The 24,956-nt window shown below is 38.3% G+C and overlaps 1 protein-coding gene across 1 annotated transcript in view; it reads left to right on the plus strand.

Moving 5' to 3' along the window:
- Window positions 1-10,705, plus strand: part of FGD4 (FYVE, RhoGEF and PH domain containing 4) — a 73,610-nt gene extending 62,905 nt beyond the window's left edge. The window contains exons 8-17 of the mRNA XM_010566238.1: window positions 356-494; window positions 1,425-1,483; window positions 2,215-2,361; window positions 3,871-4,043; window positions 4,977-5,007; window positions 5,175-5,270; window positions 5,674-5,799; window positions 8,294-8,434; window positions 10,072-10,212; window positions 10,395-10,705. Coding sequence (XP_010564540.1) covers window positions 356-494; window positions 1,425-1,483; window positions 2,215-2,361; window positions 3,871-4,043; window positions 4,977-5,007; window positions 5,175-5,270; window positions 5,674-5,799; window positions 8,294-8,434; window positions 10,072-10,212; window positions 10,395-10,652 — 1,311 coding nt within the window. The 3' untranslated portion in view covers window positions 10,653-10,705. The remainder of the gene's footprint in view (window positions 1-355; window positions 495-1,424; window positions 1,484-2,214; window positions 2,362-3,870; window positions 4,044-4,976; window positions 5,008-5,174; window positions 5,271-5,673; window positions 5,800-8,293; window positions 8,435-10,071; window positions 10,213-10,394) is intronic.
- Window positions 10,706-24,956: the final 14,251 nt, after the last annotated feature.

A 24,956-nucleotide genomic window follows, 5' to 3' on the forward strand; every position in this document is an offset into this window, starting at 1 on the left:
TTTTAAGAATTATTTTCTAATACGTGGTCATGAACTGTTCTTACTAATTCAGTTGTAATTCTTCTTTCTGAGTTATTCCAAAACTAAGTTAAAATACACTGGACTTTGGGAGGGTTTTTTGGTAGGACTTTTATTTGTGAATTCTACTGGATACTTAGAAAACTCTTTTTACAATTATTTTTAGGGAAGATTTTCTAATTATTTGGTTCAGTAAAGTAGTTCGATTTTCTTTCAGAAGGTCTATCATGCATGTTTCAAAATACATTATTTATCTTTTATCAATCGTAACTTTTATTTTACTATATCCTAATAACATTTTTGCCTACTACATTGAAATATGTTTACAATTTTTTAGAAGGAAAAAGTGTGTGGAAATTTGACATTGCAACATCACATGCTAGAACCAGTACAACGGATTCCACGCTACGAGATGCTTCTAAAGGACTACCTAAGGAAATTGCCTCAGGATTCTCTAGACTGGAAAGATGCTGAAAGTAAATATCTTCTAGCCATTAAAAGAGCTGTAATAAGATATTAGTAAGAGGATACTGTAAATTAAAGCTATTTTCAGGAAAAATAAAGTGAGAAAGCAAAGTCCCTCTGAAAAGAATGATAGAATTTCTTCAGTGTAGTTGTAGGATTCTTTGAAAAAAAATCTGATTGAATACTGGATGAAGTTAATATAAAACCTATAAAGCCTTTAGTATTCTGCTCCTGGAACACATAAGTTTTGCTTTAGTGTTTGCACACAGGTTTTGAGTTCTTTGCTTTGTGGATGAACAGGGGTTGTGGTTTTTCTGTGTTTTTTTGGATTTGTTGGCATTTTGGTTTGCTTTATGCACATTTGGAATCTATGTCTCTTGTTAAAAAAAGTGGAATTAGACTCATTATTGTATTTTTAAGCTCCTGTACGGGAAAAAGAACAGCCCATTTTTAAATTTATTCTTCTCTGTATTTACACAAGAACAGTTCAAGATATTTCCATGGATTGTTCAAAATTACTTGCCAGATATTTTTTTGCAAATATTTCGTTGTGAGTACTATTACTGCAAATATTTGTAATATGAGTTGTTTCAACTGAAAAATATAGTTTCACATTCTGGACCACTTTGAGAAAAGAGGGGAGAGAACCATGACTGTTCATGTCACAAAAAATGTGATTCTAAGTGCTGAAGCTCTAAAGTAATCTGCAATAATTCTCTTCTGATCTTTCCAGATCATAATTTCTATTTTGTAGCTGACTTTCTTATGCTTTCCACTTTACTTTGGTTACTTTTTATTGATAGTTTAAGAAATTTATTGTAGTGTGTAATTTACCTAAAAATTACAGTTTTGTAGAATGATCCATTTTTTGTTCTGTGTAACATATAAATATGTAAAAATGCAGCTTTTTTGTTTTACTTTTTTCTTTTTCTTCTGTCTAGAGTCCCTGGAAATTATATCCACTGCAGCAAGTCACTCAAATAGTGCAATAAGAAAAATGGTAAATGATCCTTGTTTTCCTGTTCACTTTTTAATGTATTTGAGTATTTGGTGAAGCTAGGAGTGTGAATTGCAAATCTTCCCTAAAATGGCAAAAATGGGTTTCCTGGGTCCAAGTGATTGCTCCTGCTTAATGTATTTATACAGCTCCAGGAATGATAGAGAAAATCCGGCATTGCACTTAATTCTCTCGAGTGGAAAATGGGACAGACTGGGTTCCTCTCCTGGCTCAAGTAGCTGATACTGCGCTGGACTCTTAACCTTGTTTCATCTGTTTCTGTCAGTGGGAAGGATAATGTTTGTAAAGAGTATTTACTGTTTCTCTACCGTATTGGGCTGGCATGATAGATACTTCATGAAGTATGTGAGATATTTTAGTTTAGTGGGCATGGTGGTGTTGGGTTGATAGTTGGACTCGGTTGGACTTGATGACCTTAAAGGTCTTTTCCAACCTAAACGATTCTATGATTCTATTTTGGAGAAGAAATAATGCAGGCCGCATGTATAACTGCATTTGTAAAATTACAAAGGAGATAACATTTCTAAAACTACTTGTTAGTGTATCAACCAAATTAATCAATCTGTATGGCTGACCATACATACCAGGTGTAGACATGTTTTTCACAGCTAACATTCTCCAGACTTATGCAAACTCCCATCATTTCATTTAAACATGCTTAAAGATCTGTGCTTTTAATTAATAAGTTTTATAACTGTATTTTCACTGTGAAGGAGAATCTAAAGAAATTGTTAGAGATATATGAGATGCTGGGAGAAGAGGAAGACATTGTGAACCCTTCAAATGAACTGATAAAAGAAGGACAGATCCTTAAACTCGCTGCTCGCAATACGTCTGCTCAAGAACGGTATCTTTTCCTAGTAAGTATGGTAGCCTGTGTTTGCAGGACAGGAGTGGCTGTATACCTTTCTGGACTTGAAAGAACTACCAAAGAGAGAGAGAAATCCTCTCTAGTTGATGTCACTGCCTTTCCACTAGTGATATTAGAGCATGAGTAAACCTTATACTGCTTACAGAAAGGCTTGAAAACACCATTTAGAACAGAATACGTGGTTTTAGATAAATGGAACCAGTGTCCAGCAACTCACATTTAAATAAGTGGCTGCTGATTATAAATGCAGGTCCTAGAGCACAAGAACTTTGACATTCTCATGAAACTGAAATGTAAAAGCTTAGGATTTTAGTCCTGACAGATTGTAAGCCTCATGGTCCTGTGGGAGCTTGTTATCGTCGCAGGTCATCCTCTTGTCAGGTGCCTGTGTCCTGTCTTGGAACTAACAAACTACAGCCACGCTCCCTTGTAACTCCCTTGGAAAAGGTTTGATGTAGTTCATTGCTTCCATGCATTAAAAATTGCTAATACATTTTTGCTTATGCGCCTCTGGCATTGCATATCTTCTGGTTCATAAAGACTAGTAATGGGTTGTTGAGGCACAACTCCTGCTTATCTGTGCTTCAAACAAAAGGAGAAATCATTGAATAGTAACACCTCAGATGGGGCTAGACAGCTGATTAAAATGATGTGCGCCTCATATGAGAGGTGACAAGTTCAAATGTGCTGCATCTGTGATACAGACTAGGCAATAGGTTAGACAGGATTTCTATGAACTAGGATTTAACTGAAGTGAGTTTCTCTTTTTAATAATTAATTTTGAGAAGAATGTGAGGGGCAAAATGTGAGAAAATTAAAACACTATAGATCTGATTTAATAACTGCTTCTAGGCTGGGGTGTTAGACATTTAAACATTATTTAAAGTTCTAATCTTTAATAAAGGAATATATCTTTGTCTAGCTCATGGGTTTTTTGGTTGTTTGTTTGTTTGTTTTTTTCCCCCTGTGATATCGAGGCTTTCAGTGAATAAAAACTCGAAGAATGTTCTTCTGTCTTGGAGAAAAGGCAAATTATGTCCTCAAATAATATTAGTTACAACGTCTACAAAACCAAATGGTTTTGGTACAGAGTAAATACAAATGTGTACACTGAAGAAAAGAGTTCTTATTCTGCACTTTAGAGTAGGTTTTGCAGAATTGGGACGTAAGAATGGGCTTTTCTAACAAAAGGTTTACAGTGGTATAAAATATCCAGTCTGAGTACAATTGATAATAAATGCTTTGAAGACTGCTGCATATACAGAGCAATTATTCTTATATCCACTGAAACTGTCCTTTAATCTTATTTCTAAACAAATAAGAAAAGACATTGTCTTGCATGAGAGCTTTGGTCTTCTTGTATATCAACTGAGGAGGAAAGAACCTGCTTTCTCACCCACTAAGTCTAGCTTTGCAATGTTTTCCAGCTCTCAGTAGAAACCGTGGCTGTATCTGTGTTTTTGTTAATACAAAGCCATGTGTTTATTTTTTCCCCCAGTTTAACAATATGTTGCTCTACTGCGTTCCCAAATTCAGCCTGGTAGGATCAAAGTTCTCAGTTCGAACCAGAGTCGGCATAGATGGTATGAAGATTATAGAAACTCATAATGAAGAATATCCACACACTTTTCAAGTGTCTGGAAAAGAGCGAACACTGGAGTTGCAGGCCAGGTAAGTAGCCTTTTTATCTAGTTTTTGGAGGATTAAACATGTACACACAAAAGATTGGACTAATAGATTTGGAGAAAGATGCAGTGGGCTTCATCTTAATATCAGTGTTTTGAAAATAGCCTAGGCTGCCAAAAATCATAAATTGTCAGTCCAAGAATCTCTTGGAGTAGAAGATGCATCTACAGTGTATAGTGAGTGCATTGCCTTACTTTGCAGAAATACCTAAGATAGCTACGAATGGGCTGGCTGGAAAATTGAAAGCAGCATACCTAACTGATGCAAAGGCAATCCATCCGACTTAAGTGTTTTGGGACACTGAGTGTGTTAATCTCTGGGCAGTGCTGCTGCCTCTGACAGCTGAGCCGCCTTGGTACAAATAAGCCTGTTCACCTCAGGGTGTGCCCACCCAGCAAAACTCTCCACCCTGGTGGGTTTATGTCCACAGAACATAGTTTTCTGCAGTGGTAGATGGGCACTTGCTTTCCTCCATTCCTCAGGCCTGTTTCCAGTCTACTTGTTTTCCTCTGGTCCCAGGTATCAAACTTACTCTGCTCCTGTTAGTTCTTGAGTCCTTTTCCTTCAATTGCACTCTTCTGACTAGCACTTTTCTGCTTTCCTTATTAGTCCTTGTATCCTCCTCTTGCTGGGTTACCTTCCCGTTGCTGCTTTTTGCATTGCCTAGACTAAGCCTTCCCCATGTAGACTGCCCCACTTCAAATACAGTGGGGTGCTCCACCTCTCCTTTTGGACCTGCTTTTGTTTTCTGGTTTGGTTTGGTTTGTTTATTTTAAGTTGGACAGTTAACAATTAGTATTGTTTAAATTTAAATTCCTGAGAATTACTTCAGAAGCTTGGCTTTTGCAAGAAGTTGTTGCTAGTGAGATAATGTTTCCTGAACTAGTTTTGGACTAATGTGTCAAATATTTCTTTTAGTTCTGAACAAGATAAAGAAGAATGGATAAAGGTAAATTCATCTACATTCTTTATTTTCTAAACACTTTTTCACTGAAGCAATCAAAAAAGTAATATTTTCTGGCTGTAGCTTCCCTCTGCTGAACAGTAACAGGTCAGAATGCAGAGAGTCCATTTGAAATGTAATATGTTTGAAGAATTTTTCCGTTGTTTCCTTAGGCCCTTCAGAATACTATAGAAGCTTTTCAGCAGAGGAATGAAACTTTCAGAAACGCTATTGCTAAAGAATATGAAGACATACCTGTTGAGGTTTCTGTAAGTTGCCATTATTCCTTCACAACCTTCTTAGTACCCATTTTGTTCTTCAATAACTGGAAAAAGTTTGGCAGAAACTTTGTTTTCAAGCTCATCATTCTTATAGCAGAGGAATTACAAAGTAGTCATTTTATTGGTAATTGTTTTTCTTTATAATGCCAAATCTTATAAACAAGCCTCTTTTTTTTCTTGAAATGCATAACAGAGTACCCTTTCAGTGATGCATAATGATTTTAACTGGGTTCTTTGTTATTTCTTGTATAGATTTCAAAATGCGTCTGGAGCTGTGTTTTGCCATTTCCTTTCTAGAGGAAGAGAATAATTATTTTCTCTATTTAAAGTATTGCACAACTTTTTATACGGGCTCTTTTTATTCACCCATCCTCCCCTTGCCCCCCTTCAGAACGCTGAGCTTGGAAAGAGAGCACCGAGGTGGATACGAGACAACGAAGTAACCATGTGCATGAAATGCAAGGAGCCCTTTAATGCGCTGACAAGGAGAAGGCACCACTGCCGAGCATGTGGACATGTAAGTGCGAAACCCTAGCTGCTGTAGCCGGTGAGCAGGCTTGCGAATGGGTCTAAGCACCTACTTCTGGTGGCTGCTTGTTATGCTGCGGAGTTTGTTGTTGTGCTTGTGGCTAGAAGCAGAAGCTGTGGATAGCATACCACAAAGGATCCTCTGTCTGCTTTACTTGTCATGGTAAATTTGGAAGTAATTTAGAGCAGAGGAAGATGCGTTTTTGTGTAAAAAGTCCCAAGCCCCTGGCCATACTACACTGTTACTCCTGAGTGGCCTCCACTGATCTCAAGTTTCAAGACCATGTTAAACTGGCGTAAGCCAGCGTTATCCCTGGCAGCACTGGCTGCCTCCTCCTCCCATTCTCCTGCCTTCTCTCTCTTCACTCGAAGACCACAAAGACCCGCAGTTAAAACTTTCCCAATGGATTGACTTGGAGCTGTTCCCAGCTGGGTTCAGCGCGTAACTGTCTGAACATGCGTGAAGCATCAGGGAAGGAGAGAAGGTTAGAAAGGGGAGAGAGTATTACTGCTGCTTTCCATGTATGGTGCTACGGTAACGTATTGTCGTGCTTTAACCCCAGCTGGCAACTAAGCCCTATGTAGCTGCTTGCTCGCTCCCCTCCGGTGGGATGGGGGAGAGAATCGGAAGGGTAAAAGTGAGAAAACTCGTGGGCTGAGATCAAGACAGTTTAACAGGTAAAGCAAAAGCCATGCATGCAATCAAAGCAAAACCAGAATCCATTCCCCACTTCCCATGGGCAGGCAGGTGTTCAGCCATCCCCAGGAAAGCCGGGCTCCATCATGGTTACTTGGGAAGACAAACGCCATCGCTCCGAACGTCCCCCCTTCCTTCTTCTTCCCCAGCTTTCTATGCTGAGCATGACGTCCTATGGTCTGGGATATCCCTCGGGTCAGTTGGGGTCAGCTGTCCCGGCTGTGTCCCCTCCCAACTCCTTGTGCCCCCCCAGCCTCCTCGCTGGTGGGGTGGGGTGAGGAGCAGAACAGCCCTTGGCTCTGGGTGAGCACTGCTCAGCAGGAGCGAAAACATCCCTGAATGACCAACACTGTTTCCAGCACAAATCCAAAACACAGCCCCATACTAGCTACTGGGAAGAAAATTCACCCTATCCCAGCCAAAACCAGCACACATATGCCTCTTTAAAATGACTATGATATATTGATATGATTTGAGAGTTTTCAGAAATTACTGGAAGATGAGCAAACATACTGTTCTTGCTTTTCTTGCCATCCAGCAGCTCTACCTTTCTCCAGCAGGTGGTAGTGCAAGCCCAGGTTTAATCTTTGTCTTACAGGTTCTCTTGTATGATTCCTTTATAATGTTTTTATGTGGTATGAAGGCTTACTGCATTCACAGTGCTACTTTTGTGCTTTGCAGGACTCCAGAGACTTTTTCAGAATCTCTGAATTACTGATTATACAGATGTCATCTGGGTTTTTTTTTCCAGATCATTCTGTTTTAACTCCTCTGTTAATCTTAAGATCACAGCCTTCCTTCTTATTCCACGTTTTGTTTAGTCTTCTAACTACTTCCTTCTATTGTAGTTCCACCACATCTCCTTGCACTTTAATTTTTAATTCTAAAACATTTTAAAATGAGAATTTATTTGGGTCAGTGATGGTGTCTTTCCAGCAGTGACTAATTGGGAATACTTAACTAGTATTCTCTAGAGATACTAGTTGAAGGTAGTGATCTAGATTAGTACTGCAGAGCCCTGGACCACAATATAATTTTGTTCAGGTGTTTTAGTGGTTCAATTCCATTTGTGTACCTTTCTTTCTTGAGATAACTACATTCTTTTTTTTTTTATGCAGGGCATGTTTTTCACCTGAAAGAGTAGTTCTGTGGAAAAACATTTTTAATGAAAGAACTTCTCTCAGATCTCTCTTGCATTTGAGTTAGAGAGAGAGAGAGAAGAAAAATTAGTGTGATATTGGTTTATTTATTCTGTGTATTTATGAACAGATTCTAAAACTGTAAATTTAATATCTATTAGCAGGTTAAAAAATTAGCCATTTCTGATTTTATTAAGTTTTTTTTATCATTAAAAGTGCATCTCAGTTGTACATTTCTGAGGTTATGTAGAAAACAAAATGGTAAATGTACCTTTTCAAGTTGGCATCCAAAGAAACCAGAGGATTTTCTTCCTGCAGCACGGCTTGTGCTATATTCTGATTCTATTCCTAACTTTAACCTACAGATAAAATTGAAAGCCTAATGTGATTTTGTGCAAAGTACAAAGTTCCACCAGGTAAATAATAAAAAGCACTTCTAGTTAAGCAGCAGTGGCACAAATTTGGAAAATCATTTTCAATTAAGTTGTTGCTGACATGTCATAAAGGCATTATCTTTCTTGTTCTGTATAATCAAACAATATATTACTTAGTAGGTAAAATAATACTAATTTTTAATCCAATTCTGTTTCTGTAAAGTTTTATCAATACTTACATTTTATATGTATGTTATCTTTTTTGTTTCTAAGGTGGTTTGCTGGAAATGTTCTGATTACAAGGCACATCTCGAATATGATGGCAATAAATTGAACAAAGTCTGTAAGGACTGCTATCATGTTATAATTGGTTGTACAGACAGTGAAGAAAAGAAGAAGAAAGGCATCTTGGAGGTATGTAATTTAAAAATACTATATGTGCATAGTTGGAAACAGTTTTGGCTAATCAGCAGGTGAAAAATGGCAGCATTCTTGCAGGGCTGTTTTCTGTTTGAGAAATAAAGTGTGTGGACCAAATTCATCCCATCCACTAGATTTTAGTTTTTACCATTCATCTTTCACGATACTGTTTTGTTTCTTAGAACTTTTTTTTAAAGGGGGAATTTTGAACCTTAGAGCTTGTTTGCTTCATTCCAGTTACATCAGTGAATGTGATAAAACGTTAGCTTTCCATATAAATCTTCAGTTTTCTTCTTCTGCACTTAAGCTGTCATAGCAACAAACCCCACTGCTGCTACAATGATACTTGAAAACATACACCCAAACTGAAAGAACTGGGGATGGAGGAGAGGGCAATGGGGGAGAATTTTGCTATTCAGAGTCTGAATAGTAAGATACTGTTTTGATCAGTATATACAATGTACCTTTAAATCAAGTTGCTCTCAGCTTTTGACATATAAAAATTCAAGGTCTCAGTCAGACAATAAGGAACCATGTTTGTCTTGTGATTGGGGGAGAAATAGGCATCTTAGAATTGCAGTTAACCACATTTCTTAAATCCCCCTTTATAGGCCCTTTTAAAACACATGACATACATTAGAGAAATATCATCCTAACTTTGTCAAGACATGTATTTATCTTGGGATGTAGTAGAGAAGGATTGACCCTTAAGCTAAATACCAACAGAAGAAGAAGGCAAAAATAAGATACAGATTGTAATTCCATATACAGTTCTTAATCCATGTCAGCTTGACTACACTCTTAAATGAGAAAGAGTAAGGCGCACAGAACTCCACTAGCTTACCTTATAGTCAAGAGGCTGCTGTTTCTTGGCATGATGGCTTTTTTAAGGTAGCTGAAGAAGCTATAGAGTCTCTTAGAAACACCTGTCTGCATGCCAGATCTCATGACAACGGAGTGGTTGGTACCATGTTGCAGCATACAGACAGCATCACTACTGGAAGAGGAAAAAAATTGATGCAAGCCAATTTTAACATATAATCATTTTCTGTTCTTTCTGATCTTCTCAGGATCACTATTTAATATGAGTAGCATGTCACTCTCTCTTCAGATTTTAAGTAATTCACCTTATCTTTTTCTCTGGGATTAGTGCTTGCATTCTTGTTATTCTTAGAAATGCGTTTGCATCTGATCCTGTCATAATATTTTGACTGCCGAAATAGAGTAGTTGTCATATTGGATAGTTAGTAGCACTTCAATGCCTAACATGATGTTATTTTAGAAATCAGACATTGTTGTAGATACTACGATACCGAGAAAGGCTAGCTGTTGCGGCAACATGAAATTTAGAGTGATCTAGAAGTGTAAAATCAAAAACTATTGATGAAAGAAGGAATAGATTACACATGTTAAGGGAGTACATGCTGTGATTGTATGTATATAATATAAAAATATTCTCCATAAATCCAGTCCTTCGTGATCTTATTTGGGTATTTGCTCAAGCTCTTTTGCAGATGCTATCCAAGATTTGATATGAATGGTGATGAATTTCTGCTTTGCTGTTCTGTATGTTATTAGTCTCTATTTAAGGAAAGTTTATTTTCGTTTTTATGCTTTATACTATCTTCTAGATTGAATCTGCGGAAGTCTCTGGAAATAGTGTCATATGTAGCTTTCTTCAGTACATGGAAAAATCAAAGCCCTGGCAGAAAGCGTGGTGTGTTATACCTAAACAGGAAGCTCTTGTGCTGTACATGTATGGTGCTCCCCAGGTATGTACAGAGGAAATGGAAAAGATTCTTGTAATTATTGTCACTGACATCTGAGGAAAAGAAGTCAAATAGCTTGGGAATGGAGGAAAGACCCAGGTGTTTTCACCAACCTGTGTAGTAAACGAGAGGTAGCAGGCAAATTAGTTGGCTGTTCTTAATCAAGAACTTCTCCTTCTTCTTAGGATGTTAAAGCTCTGGCTACAATTCCACTTCTGGGCTATACAGTAGATGACACTCCAAGAAGTGCTGACCTCCCGCACAGCTTCAAACTGACCCAGTCTAAGTCTGTGCACAGCTTTGCTGCAGACAATGAGGAACTAAAACAGAAATGGCTAAAAGTTATCCATTTAGCTGTCAAAGGTGAGACACCAGAATGTCAAAATGAACTGCAAGTGAATTTAGAAGAGCAACCTGAATCTTCTAAAACATCTGAATGCTGAAGCTCAAGAACATATGGTATTTTTAAAAGATTTCAATTGAATTTGTGGTTAACCTTTGCGTTAACCTTTCTTTGCTCAATCAAGAAAAAAAAAGAAAAAAATTTAAAAAGAAACTTCTTACTACCGTACACATCTTAGCACTTTATGTTTGGGAAAAATTCTGGTCTTTTTAGGGATCTTTTTCTTATATTTATGTTCTGCCAATAAAAGTGATGTACAGGTCCATTTCAGAGAATTTTTTAAAAAATGTGAATGCTATTAAAGATACTTACTAACTTTACTGTACTACTTGTTTGTCATGATGCAAATTTTTTTGAAAATCCAGTTGCTCTTTGGTTAACATTTGCTACTTTCATTAAGAATGCAAATATTGAAGCTTCCTACTTACATGTTAGGACTCGCAACAGGATAAAAGATATACCTCCACATTGCCAAAATAGATCTGTAGTTAAATATGCAGGGACAGTTTGGTTTAATGTATGTAGTTTATAGATTGAATTCCACAGATCTGTACATACGTTGTATTCACTTGTCTCTTTTTAATTAATGCAAATTGCTTTCACAGGTATATTGGCTTTTAAAGTTTCAATTTATCAAGGAAACAATCTAATAATTTTCAATCTAGAAATGAATACCTAAAATATGAGAAAATATATATTATATGTACAGTATTAAAAATGTACAATACTTGATTTTTGCTTTGATTTCATGATACTGGGTTCCTATTAGTGGATAATTTATTTAAAAAGCATGTTTTCTATTTGAAATTAAACAGTCCTAAATTAACAAATACTGTTCAGTGATTTGTTTTAATAGCTGACATTTAATGATCTTGATATTTTTATGCATTAAAAAAATAGCAGTAATGTAAGTGGCATGCAATGGACAAATAAGTTCCAGTTGTGTTTAAAAGAGTAGTCACGTTTCTTCAGTGTCCTATCACTGTTATCTTTTAAGAGTGCAGTAGTTCGTTACTCAAATGCAGTATGTGGTTTGAGAAAACCAACAGATTCTAGTAACCTATTTGCTGTTATGGTTATTGGAACAAAAGAACATTTTGAACTTAAATCTTTTAATTTTTGCAGAAGATTAGATACTGTAATACTTATTTATGAAACAATCTTCAAGGATTATTGTTGTGAAGTGGAGCCTGCTTTGAGTATGAGGTCTGAGCCTGCAAATCTCAAGTGGCATTAACTGACATTATTTGCATTCAGCTTATGGGAATAAAGACTTGTTGGCCTTACAGTATTAAGTCCCTTATGAACTTCCATTCCTATTAGGGTTTTTATACATAGAGGCAAATGACCTCCCTAAAATTTTTCCAGTAACATCCTTGGATGAAATGACAAATTCAGCGGTAATGATTGACTATCAAGTAGACAATTAAAATCATTGCTATCTTTCCTTCTCTGACCCCTCAAAGGAAGGAAAATGTGTAGCTTCTACAATCAACTTGGCATAAGAACATTCAGGAGTCTTACTGCTCAATATAGCTGCAATCTATTTTAAATCATGTCAAGCTGAAGAGCTCAGGTTCAAGTCCAGTTTTGTTAGTGGCAGGAGGGCAGAGTTAAATTGTTGCTTTTTTTATAATGAGCTTTCCAAACAAAATATTCACTGAACTCCCACTCCCACTTTACTCTTTCTGTGACACTATAGGGGAGAAACAAAAACAAACCTCATTTAACATTTAACAAGGGATTGTTAAAGTAACCTCTTTTTTTAGTGTCAGGCATACATGAGTACGTAGTGTCTATCGTTCTTTGGTAAGAAGAATGTCATGCAACTTAATGTTAGTGGGCTGGATTTTGCTCTCACCTCCACAGATCCAAAATCTACCATGGCCTTCAGACTTCTAAGCTTTACACTAGTGTTAGTAAATATCAGGACGTGGCATTGTAGAGTACTAACTCTACAACTGACTTTGTGCATGTCAGTTCTCAGTTCTTTCTCAGGTGCTCCATGTGTCCAGATTATTCTGCATGTAACCCTAGTATTACTTTTATCTGATGTGCAAGCTTTTCTGTAATTTTATAAGAGATTTTAAGTTACTTCTACTGTCAGCTGTATTTACCTTTAGTTATGGGCAGCTCAAGCCCATTTTGAGTACCATCAAATCTTTGCCAAGGTCTCTCTAGCTAGTACGTGTTGTCTTGTGTATACCTTGGCGAGGGATGAGGGAACATTCAGGTAAGCAAGAAGAACTCTCCATGGCTAACTTTCTTTCATGGTCATCTCCTGAAAGTGGGTATCTTCTAAAAAAGTCTCAGTTGCAATTGTGGTATCTGGAGAGTCATCTTACTGCACCCCAATGTATAAAAACATGCTCAAGTTGTTGAGTGTAAGGGGAGAAGTTGCCTTAAAGGAGTTCCCAGATAAGACGGACTGAGCTGTACTGAAAATAATATGATGGTGTGACTGTATTCATGTAGTACGTTCTATTTTCTAAGCTCCTGCAAACTTAATTCTGAGCCAAGTAGGAAGACCTATTCCAGCTAAATGATTAGGGAAATGATGAGAAGCAGCAATTTCTGGGCTGCCTTGTTGTTATAGTGGTACTGAGTAGCTGAAGCTGCTTGAATGGTTTCAGTATCTCCCAGATGCAGCCCTGCATTTGGGCATAAACAATTTGAAACAAAGTTAGCATTGGGAGTTATTTATTTGGATGTTAGCCTCGTGTTTGCTCTCAGCCATTAAAGTTTTTATAGCATGGGATATTTTATTGACCCTAATGAAACCTATTTCATGTTCTCAGAATCAATTGCCTGGTCAGAATTGTTCTCTTCTGAGTCAGAATGTCTTGGCACTCAAATGTATGGTTCTGTGTGTATTTTGTAGGAAAAGTATGTACCACCAATATTAAAGGAGATCAGAAGATGGAGAAGTTGCTTCTAGATTTAACCACCCTAACTGTTTTACTCCATTCTCCACAGACAAGCCCTCCTATAGCATCCAAAACTTTAAATTGTAAATTATGACTGCAGAGGAACAAACTCAAAATAGTAACTGCTGTGGCTTAAGTATCATGATGAAAGCAGTCAAATTTAAACCATCATTCTAACAAGGTATAGGGTGTTCCCACTTCAGCTGTTAAATTCTTTTTAAAAAAAAAAAAAGGCATTACATTTATTAGCACAAAGCTGTGTGTGTAAGGAATAAACTATAACTGAACTTCATTCATAATACATGAATGTATGTGAATGGCTCTGCTGAATTATTTAAGCTTTGCAATTCTTGTGTTCAAGAAATGCTTGTTTCTCACTTTAAAAGTGATCAGTCTTCTGTGCAATTTAAAGCAGACCAAAAGTTATCTTGTGTGTTTTTATCTGCGTTCAACCAGAACAACGGCTTAATTTTATCGTGAATATGTTTTGAACATACTAATATATTTTTCAAAATGGCTTAATATTTTTCCCCTATCATGGAAAAATAGTGTATCATGATATCTGCATGTCTGCACCATTCTTCCAAATCCTCTAAAAATTGTTTTCTGGTATTGGGTACTCCTGTTTGGTTGAAGATCTGCTGTAAAACCTATAGCATCTACTACTTTCAAATCCCTTAACATGGAGTAGTTTTGTTTATTCCAAAATGTATTTAACTTTTATGTGCAAAGTTAGACACTGAGAATACAAAACATTCTCTTCTATTTGGAGTAGAATATTAAACTACTTTAATGCATGTAATATATAGTGGCACCTTTTTATGCAAAACCATTTCAAAGTGCTTTATAAATCTCCTCAAAGATTCTAAATCCATTTCATAGAAAAGAGGATTTTTATTCTTCATATTTTTAAATTATGGATGTAGCCAAGGCACTCATTAAATGTAGAATAAATACACTACCACCTGAGTAAATTTTAGATGAGGTTACAGAATTACACTCTAAAGAGTTCCAAGTGGAGTCAGGAGGAAAAAAAAATAATATATATGTATATATAAAAATAAGTGGGAAAGATGTGGAAACACTTGACAGGTTCTTTGGGTTTTGTTGGTTTGTTGGGGTTTTTTTAAACCTACATCACCATATAGCTAGTATAAAAACTGGTCAGCTTTTCATTTCAAGACAAGATTAAATAAAATGAACAGAGGGTAGTGGTTCTTTTTACTGAAGGAAAGGCTTTCAGGAAAGAAATAAACATTCCATGTAGAAATAATTCTAAGCAATAAAAAAGGAGCTTTCTCCATAAATTTAGAGATCTTTAGCTGGTGTAAACTAGCATAGACCTGCTGGAGCTATTACACCTTCAGTGACTTAAATTCATGTAGAATCTGCCTTACATTATATAAAGACACTTGTGGAAAATCAAGATTTCACCAGTTTGAGCGCTGCTGACTTACTATGTCTCATCTGGAATCACAGTGCTCAGTTGAACTCCAGATGGGTTTCAGCTGGAGATAACTGATGTAGGGATGAATGTAAGCAGCTGGAAATACATATCAAAAAAAAAAAGAAGTTTGGAGAAGAGAAATAATTTTGTGGCAGAATTCACTACCCTCAAGATAAATCTATTGGTGAAATGGGCATCATTCTTAGTCTGTGGTGTACTGTTATTTGAAATCTGAAATGAAATGTATGGAGTTACATTTTTTTCTCCAGTCTGTGGCCCTATTGGTATGAGGAATTTACCTAGCTAGTTCTGACCCATGGGACTGTAGTGAAGTATGTTCCTTGCATAGGAGTTTTAATCTGCTGTTTCCTAAATCCTTTTCCTTTAATAGAACATAATGTTAACTTAATGATTGTATATGTGTGTATATATACACATATGCATATGTATGTGTGTATATGTATATATGTGTATTTATATATTTGAGACTATTATTCAGATGACCTGTTTCCAAGCAGTATTTTACAATCAAAAAATACACTGTGCTGCATTCAGAATATAATGTATAGTGACTGTGTTGAGTAAGCTTTTCAGAAGAAATAATCAACAGAAGTAGATCTGCTTTTGTGGCATGTTTACTATTTCAGCCTAATTTAAAAAAAAAAACAAATAACCAAACACGCTCAATTCAGTAAGACATTCAATCTGCTTCCTTTAAAACCTCATGATTAAATTCCTCCCAGACTCAACTATGGCATTTTGCTTTCACCCCTTCCTCTTCCTAGCACAAGTGAATGTAGAATGTGGTTTTTCTGTACTAAAATCTTCAGGCAGATTTCTTTGAATAAAACATGTTTTCAGCCACTGCGTAACACCAGCCTACTTCAGCTTATAGTGCATCCTTGTAGATCCATTAACTATTTATGGTGAAAACATTCAGAAAGGGGGAAATATATCAAAGTATTTTTGCATGTATGTGCCCCACTATTTTTAAGAAAGAAGCCAGATTTGTTGCATATAGGGAACAGTTTGCAATAGAAGTATTGGGTTTTTTCTATTAGCATGTTTTCTATTCTGCAGCCCCCAAGGCAGATTAATACATTAATTTTAATAGGAGCTGGATCAGATGTAATGTTTGACATCAGAATTACAGGCTATACATGTTAATTCCCCTTCATTATGGAAACACTTCTGGGTTTAATTGCAAAAACGCTTTTTAAAAAAAATACTAATATTTGGAAGAGGTGTAAATTTGTTCCGGTTTTGCAATAAAGTGAGGAATATTAAAAAGGTGAAATATAAATGCCGTTCTAAGTTGTTCAAATGTAAGTGGTCATTTTTATGGTCAAGAAATATATGAATGTAAAAAATTTTCAGATATTGTATATATTTTCTGTAATATATGTATATTTGGTCATAAGGTGGGTGGAGAATTGTAAAAATTAAGCACTTTAATTCCTGTTGAATACTTAAAAAGAAAATAAATTTGTATCCTGTAAAATAAAAGCATCGTTAAATAAGTATTGCTGATTGACTTTTTTGGGGGGTCCACATACTGTTTACTTTGCTAATTAGATCTTTAAACTGCGTTTCCAATTGTGACTGTAAGGACCTATCTGTTTTGGAACACTGGTATCTAATTTGCTGAAGTGCTGGCTACTCACAAGTACTGCGAAGTCAGTGGAAGATACTCTGAATATATAAAGGGCTGTATATAATGCCATGACATCTTAGGTTGGGAAGATAAAAGACATGGTCTCTTTAAATCCAGATTTAAATCCAGTTTAAATCCAGATATCTATAATGGGAATAATAATGTTCTCTGATGTGACCAGGACGTTATGAGAGAGAGTACTTTGTGGGCTTATACATTGCCACCCCCATAGAAAAGTGCAGAAAGAAAGGAACGTGTTCAGTGTAGCCCCATGTCTTTCTTACTATTACTCAGGCACTGCTCTGAACAAAAGGACGAAACAAAACATTGAGCAGCTGCTCAGCATAATCTCTTGTGCACTCAATTAAAGTGGTGCTGCAAAGCAAAAATGATCAAGTAATTAGCTGGATCATGATCCTAAGCATAGGCAACTTTGATTCTTTAAATTCATTTGCTAGCTAAGCATACATTCAGTTTATGGAAGTGCCACTTAAACTGCAGCTACACCTTTTTTAAGTGTCCTTTACCAGACAGAACCATTTGCAGTTGCCTCCAATTTCCATCGTGTACACAGTAAACCTGTTTTGCCTGTATCTGATTTATTCTTGGTATTCTTCTGCAGGTGGGCACAAAGTTGCAGAAAAGACTTCCCCCAAAAGATAGAGAAGAAAAATTACTGTATTACTTGTTCGTTCCTGGAAGGAGTTGTGTACAAGAATTTGGTTTAGTTTCTACTTTTTCTTCTCTTTGCAAACACAGTAAACAAATTGGTATTTGAAATAGGTACTGATGAAAGTAATGCTTCCCTCTCCATTTAGATAATTTTTCCACTAATCTTTTTGGTTATTTTTTTCCCCTGGTGATTAACTCTGTTCCAGCACCATTATTTTCCGCATGAAACACAACGCAATGCCTTCTACATGGAGACAAAAATAACAGAATTTACCCTAAAATGTGCTTTAATAAGAAAATACAATTATAAAATTGAAACTACAGGAAATCTGTAATCACAGCTCCTACTTAATTCCTTTATATCAGCAGGTTTAATAAGCGCTGGTACTTCTACTTGGTAGCAAATTGCCCAGGAGCCCATCAAGTACAGGGCTGGTAAGTAAGTGGTGGGCGTCATCTCCTCTGGCTCTCCCCAAGAGCCTGACTAATACTGCCTCCTTACCCGAGAGTTGTTCTTGGCATTGTATGAGCTTCCTGACATGAGAGAAATGGCATGCCTGCCTTTGGTAAACACAGTACTTGGCGCTTGTTCGCTTTAAAGGAATTGCTCTGGGGGGTCCTGTGGTGTCGAATGAACAAGCAGAGGGATCCTTATGACTGTGACCGTTTGGTCTTGGAGCCGCTCACCCTCTGCCTCCTTGGCCCTGCGCATTAGGCAGCTCTGGCAATATTAAGCTTCATCAGCCCTGGTTCACGTGGTAAATCAGGATACACCCAGCTGAGTTTATTTGCTTGAGGTCTACCCCATGTCTGTGTTGCTGCTTTCTGTTTCTGTCTCAAAAACGTAATGCTCTGGTGTCATGAGCAGTATGTACCACCTGCTCTCTATCTCAAACTGTTACGTTTCTTTGTGTTACAGCATAGTTTTCAAATTACTTTCCCTGATTTAAAGTTTTAGGTTAGGAAGAATCCATCACATACCTGGGTAAGTTTTCCAGTTGTTAGCTACATTCTCTGTAGTTGTTTTTGTTTGTTTGTTTGTTTTTTAATGATTCTTATCATTAGTTAGAACTCATGTAGTCTCCAACCATGAGGATCTTTTCAAGGGAATTCATTAAGAATTTCAACCACCAAATCTCAATATATTTTTGTTTGCTAAATGAAGGAAATCTCTACTGTCAGAAGCATCTGCCTATGGAATACAGCCTTAGCTAAGAACCTAGGGTGAGACTTAGTGGGCTGCAGATGGATTTCTAGATCCCAAAACTTCTTCACAATAGTTTTACTGAATACCACCCTACTTAACCTGAAGATTCCAGAGGTTTCTAGATTTGGTTTATGCATTTGTAATATTAAAATAGCCCATGGCTCAAGAAACAGGAGTTGCCTTGGGAGCAGAATCCAGCCAGGATTACCCTCTCTTTCTTTGGCCTCTCGTAGCTTCGTGTTCTCTTCCACCCCTTCCGACTCCTGGCTGTGAGCCAGGCAGTCGCAGCACTCTTGCATGGGAAACGTGGAAATAAACTCTTGAGTCCACTGGACACCGAACTTGTATCTCTGACTTTGTGAGCTTGTCTTCTGAAGTCAGGCTGGATGTTTGTGCTCTCTTTTGAACACATTTTAACACAGTATGCCCAACTCATTTTTCCAAAGGTAAGGGTCCCCGCTTCAGGGAAATGGGTTCTGGACTCTGATTGCTACTGAATAGAGGAGCCTTCCCAGAGTGTGAAATTAAATGAATGACCCCGCAACGGAAGAAGACAAGACTTCAACTGTAATTCTGTTTAGATCTATTGCCTAGCTATGTAGAACTACCTGCTTTGCCTGTTCTGCCTTACTCACGTATTTATTGGCTCCCAAGAGGGAGCCAAATCTTTTAGCTCAAGGCTTTGGGACACAGCATTTACAAAAGACCTACCTTACCTATGTTGTATTTTGGAATTCAATTTCAGACTAGCACTAAGCCGGTCCTATTAACTGAATGCTCTTCACTGTCTGAAGTGCATCTTGCAGTCCTGTTTCACATGAAAAGACTCGCACCCATGTGCTCCAAGACACCTCTGTGATGCAAAGCAACTAAGTGTGCAAAGCACAACAGGTAAGACGTCAAGTGTCCGCTCCAGAACTGCAGCCCTGACCTGAACTAAAAAGCTTAAGATAGATACACTTGAAGCATCCATTAGTCTTACATGCAGGCTGTGACGTAAATCACATATACTTGATTGTTATATTTCCAATTTAAACTTAAAATTGTGCCAATCATGATATAAAAAGCAGCGTGCACAAGAAAACATGTATTATAAAAACAAAAAATTAAAAATGGTCCTCTTGGCATACTATTTTATCTTAAAAAGACCACCAGAGGTAGCCTTATTTAAAATACTAGATCCAGAAGTAGAAGATACAAGCTCAATTGCTCCTGAATACCAGCAAGTTTTGGTTGGGATAAGGTTTTTTCTTTTCCTTTCTAGTTATATTGCCTCAGCTGAATGCTAACTAAGTGTGCATTTTGTTTTCCAATAAAAAGTTACTTTCTTGATAGCAGGCAGGAGGTTATTTTGCCTTTATTCCCAAAACCTTGGTCCTTTAAAGTAAAAAGTCTTCACCTTACAATTGGACTGCAAACCACTGGAGTGGTGAAAATCATTCATGAAGCAACTGTTACTATCGTGTTTGTTATTCCAAGAAGTCTGACCACCCCAGTCGTGGGGGTGAGGGAGCACTGTTGTACAGCAGCTCAGAATGATACAGCGATTATTTTCATCTCCAGCCAAAGCTTTTATCTCTATTGGCCTTGTCAGAAATGCTGATGTCTTACAAACACCAGAGTGCTCGAGCTTTGTTACCGATTGATGAACTTTGACTGTTGTTTGCCCTGTGGCTATTGCCCTCTGCACCCTGCCCCTTCCTTAACTTGAAACCTGCTTTCAGTTCTGCAAGCATGTTTTACGAGAAGTGTGTGACACCCCAACTATTCAATGAATTTAGATAAATAACTTCCCTGTGGGTAGACTGAGACAATATAAGGAACTCTCAGTTGTTTAGTTCACCATACCATCCAGCAAAGTTGCATCCCTGCCCCAGGATTATTTTGTTTTGTCAGAGACTGGGTCTCAGCACAGGTAACACGTAACTCAGGGATTCCTGTCATCAGCACTGTGACCTTGTTACAGCCAGCTGAAGCGTGTAGGAGAGCTCACTTTGCCAATTCAGCAGAATCCCTGGACTATGGATTTGAAACCTCTATTTCTGTTTCTTCTGGAAAAAAGAGCTAGTTTTAGAATCCGTCAGCTTGGGAAATCTGTGTAGAACATCCAAACAAAGGGTCATTCCATCAAGGGATTTCAGGAATTTATTTATCACAGCTTCTAAGGGTGTTCGCTGTGCAGATGTCTGGTATAAGTGCTATGAGAAAGTGTTATAGCTACATCTGTGATGAGGTTGCTCTGGAAAATACAAAAATACCATTCAATTTGGCTTCACGTAAAAATCAGGCTCTGCCAGACCCATATAATCACTGTATTGCATGGTTCCAAAAGGTGATGTTGCCAAGGAATAATTTACAGAAGTATTTTGCTAATAGTGTTTGTGCGGAACAAAGTAGTATGACTATGTATGCAGTGCAAATGCTGCGTTACATACTTGATACGTTTCAGTGTGGTAATCAAATATTTCTTTCTCTAGACAAATATGATGGCAAGGAAATAGGCTTTACTGAGGTGCTAGTTTGTGGTCTCCTTGTCTGGCATAAATTAATTAAATGGCAATCGACTTGTCCACTACTGTCAGTATGTCAGTATAAAGAGACTCCAGCTGTCTGAGCAAATATGGAAGCAGATGATGTGCAAAACTATGAAGAAATTCATATCATGGAGAAGAAATACTGGAAATCTTGTTCTCCTGACTTCAAACATAAAACCAAGGAGGCTTATAATGAAATTAGAAGATGACAAATTTAAAACTGACACCAAATTGATTTTTTGCACTATGCATGATTAGATCATGAAATTTACTGTCACAGGATGTCATTGGAGCCAAGAATTTAGCGTGATGGGACAAAAAAACTATTACACGGTAAATAAAGCAATCTAGTTTCCAGTAACATAAACCAGAAGAAATATTGAACTGTCTACTTCAAATCTTACAGCAATATCAAAATCATTTAATACACAGTTTTGTAATCAGAAGATCTTATTACTGCATTTTTATATTTTTCCCCAGAGGGCTGATGCTGGACGGTCTTAGAGATGAGATTCTGAGGCAGACAGATGTCAGGTCAGATTCAGTGTGGCAGTTCCTGTTTCCTCATGTCAATTAATTTTTAGTAAATAACCAATCTGACTACTACTGCCTTTTATCAGATCTTTGAGTTTCTTGCTCAGTACAACGTAAGTCGGCCATGGAAAGTTAGAGTTAAAGCTACAGATGCCCATTGCTTGCTGAAACATTTATTGCTTTGGCACAGTCCTCGCCTGGGCTGAGGTAAGTGCTGTATTTTCTAAGTTGGTACAGGACGTGACACCTCATAGCAGAGGTGTTTCCAGCTCTCACTTTTTAGCCAGAAGTGTACAATGTGTTAAACTTTGCATTCTGATGTTTCTTAGTCTTATCTCTTCTTTAGTGCTTTCTTCTTGCTTTCCTTCATTAATTCACTTCCTCCGTCTGTGCTGTGCTTCTCCATTTGGGTATCCAGCCCTTGGTAGGCCTTTCGACATCTCTGCTGGGCAGGCTAGGTTATCTCAACTCAGTTCAGCAACGGATAGTTTCTCTGTGTGTTTCTTGAAATATTATACTGATAAAATTCTAAGAATAGCCATACTGGGACAGACTAAAGGGCAGGCAAACACAGTACTTCTGGATGATACCCTCCCAGCTTCCAACCATTGTCAGCTCAGAAACATCCAGAGCTAGGTTTGATTCCTACATAGCTGTTTATTTACATGCAATATATTTCTCTTCCTTAAACTTGTCCAAACATTATCTGAATCCAATTCAACCTTTACTGTCTCCAGCATCCTTGACAAGGAGCTCAACAGGTCACCAACCCACCCACGAGGGGCTACTGTCTTTGTTTTGTTCTGGCCTGGCTCCTAGTTTCATTAGATGCTCCCAAAATACTTGTATAGGAAGGGAGAGTAAACAAAACTGGTGGTCTTCCACCCACTCCAGGCTGCTAATGATTACACAGACCTCTAATCCTCCCTACCCCCCGCCATTTCTTTTGTACAGTGACGACTCCTAGCTTACTTAGTTGGTCTTGATATCGAAGCTGTCCCACACCTTTCACCATTCCTGTTGTCCCTCTCTGACTCTTTTGCAATTCTACATTCTTTCTGAGATATCTCCCTTCTGGTCTAAATTAAAATATAAACCAGGTTGCACTTGCTCCATTTCACAGTGGTGTCCATGAGGTCATATGGCAAGATGAGGCAGGAGAAAAGAGATTCACATAGAGAAATAAACTGGTGTTATCCATCTACTTCATGTGCCAGCAGCTTCTATTCCTGTGCAACTGGGATGCTTTTTTCTTCTTCTTCTTTCTTTTTGTTGCGGTTTAGCCCCAGCTGGCAACCAAGGACAACGCAGCTGCTCGCGCCCCCCCCGCCCCCCTCAGTGGGATGGGGGAGAGAACTGAAAAAAAGTAAAACTCGTGGGTTGAGATAAAGACAGTTTAATAGGACAGAAAGTAAGAAAAAAAATTTACAATAATAATAAAAAAATAATTGGAATATACAAAACAAGTGATGCACAATGCAACTGCTCACCACTCACCGACCGATCCCCAGTTAGTTCCTAAGCAGCGATTTGCCCCCCCCCGCCCCGGGCCAACTCCCCCCAGTTTATATACTGGGCATGATGTCACATGGTATGGAACACCCCTCTGGCCAGTTTGGGCCAGCTGCCCTGGCTGTGTCCCCTCCCAACTTCTTTTGCCCCTCCAGCCTTCTTGCTGGCTGGCCATGAGAAGCTGAAAAATATTTGACTTGGTACAAACACTACTTAGAAACAACTGAAAACATCAGTGTGTTATCAACATTCTTCTCATACTGAATCCAAAACATAACACTATACCAGCTACTAGAAAGAAAATTAACTCTATCCCAGCTGAAAGCAGGACACTTTTCCTTACAGGGACTCAGGGAAGGAAAGGAGGCTCCATGCTAGACAGGGAATGGCAAACCCTTTAGGAAGAGTATTTGCTGTGTCAGGTGTACAACGTGGGCACGTTTGCTATTGTCCTGGAAGCTGGAGAGGCAGATGCCAAATGGCGTCCTGATATTAATGATCTCTGAGAGCAGTTGGCTGCGGCACGCTGAAAGCTAATGGGTGAAATGGCTGGATAATCATGGCTATGACAAGAATTCCTCATCAACAGGTCATTCAGGACCTTCTTCACAAAATTTTACACATGTTAACTGTCTCTCTGTGCTGAATACACTGATTTTTGAGTGTTTCAATTTGCTTAGCCATCTTTATGCTTTTATCACAAAACAGCCCTCTCATAAGCAGTGTGAAATTTCCTGCGTAAGAATGAGAAACTTTGTTGTAAAGATATACAGATAAGAACATATTTCCTTTTTAAGTTCTTTCCATCAACATTTGAGGGTTTCGAGACATGAAGACTGGAAAAGACTAATTTGTTTAGAATAAGAATACAAATTCTAATGCCATCCAGAACTTGAAACTTTCGGAAGCATTTTTACTCTGTTGGCTTACAAGAAAGGACGAAGCCAGAATTCAACTCAGTGCTAGTGTATTCATAATTTACCTTTGAGGAAATGCACTCAATGGAAAAACAATTAAAGATCAAACAGCTTATTTGTTGTGATCTCGCATCACAAGTCATCCTCTGGTTTCATTCTTTTTGTGTAACGCAGCTGAGTATTAGATCTCACGCAGTTTCCCACTTCTCAAGCCCTGCCAGACACCCCAGTCAAACCTACTAGTATGCATCTGAGAAAATTCCAGATGCAGAGATTAGCCGACAGACTCGCAATAAAAACAAAAATATCCACAAAAAAGCAAACAGAATAAATATAGCTGTTCTAAATGTGTCCACTGTAACTCTCAATATGTGAACAGAAATGGGAGAGTGTTCTTTTCCCTGCACAGTTAGTAGGACCAGATCTTCCCCGGATCTTTTCTCCCCCTGAAGAGACCCCCATAATGCTTCCTCCCCGTCCCCAGCAGTTTTATTTTCCCACTCTTGGCTTCGTGACACCAGATGTCGACAAGGTCTAGCCATTTGCCATTCAGCACCTCTCCCTGCAGTATTCAGGCAGCAGTGCCGCCACACCTGGCGAAGCAGCGGCGGGGGCACACGTTTGGTTGTTTCCCTGCTTTTCAAGGGTTTTCCTGAACACAGCGCCTCGAATAAACGAGACCACTCCATGCTGCATGCTGAAAAGGGCCTCCGGCAGCCGCCCCGGGGGGCGGCCATGAGGCCTGGCTCCCCCACACGGGCTGCGCGTCTACTGGTGAGGGATCAGCTCTATCGCACCGAAAGAGAGAACAAAACCAGGGGACGGCCTGTAACGCACGACCACAGCCACCACGCTGCCCGATGGCCAAACGCCTCCGGCCCCTGGGCGCTCGCCAAGCAGAACCTGGGCAGGGGACGGAGCCTCGGCGCCGCCTCACAGA

This window comes from Haliaeetus leucocephalus, unplaced genomic scaffold (assembly GCF_000737465.1).
Source record: "Haliaeetus leucocephalus isolate CR32 unplaced genomic scaffold, Haliaeetus_leucocephalus-4.0 Scaffold206, whole genome shotgun sequence".
Classification (NCBI taxonomy): domain Eukaryota; kingdom Metazoa; phylum Chordata; class Aves; order Accipitriformes; family Accipitridae; genus Haliaeetus; species Haliaeetus leucocephalus.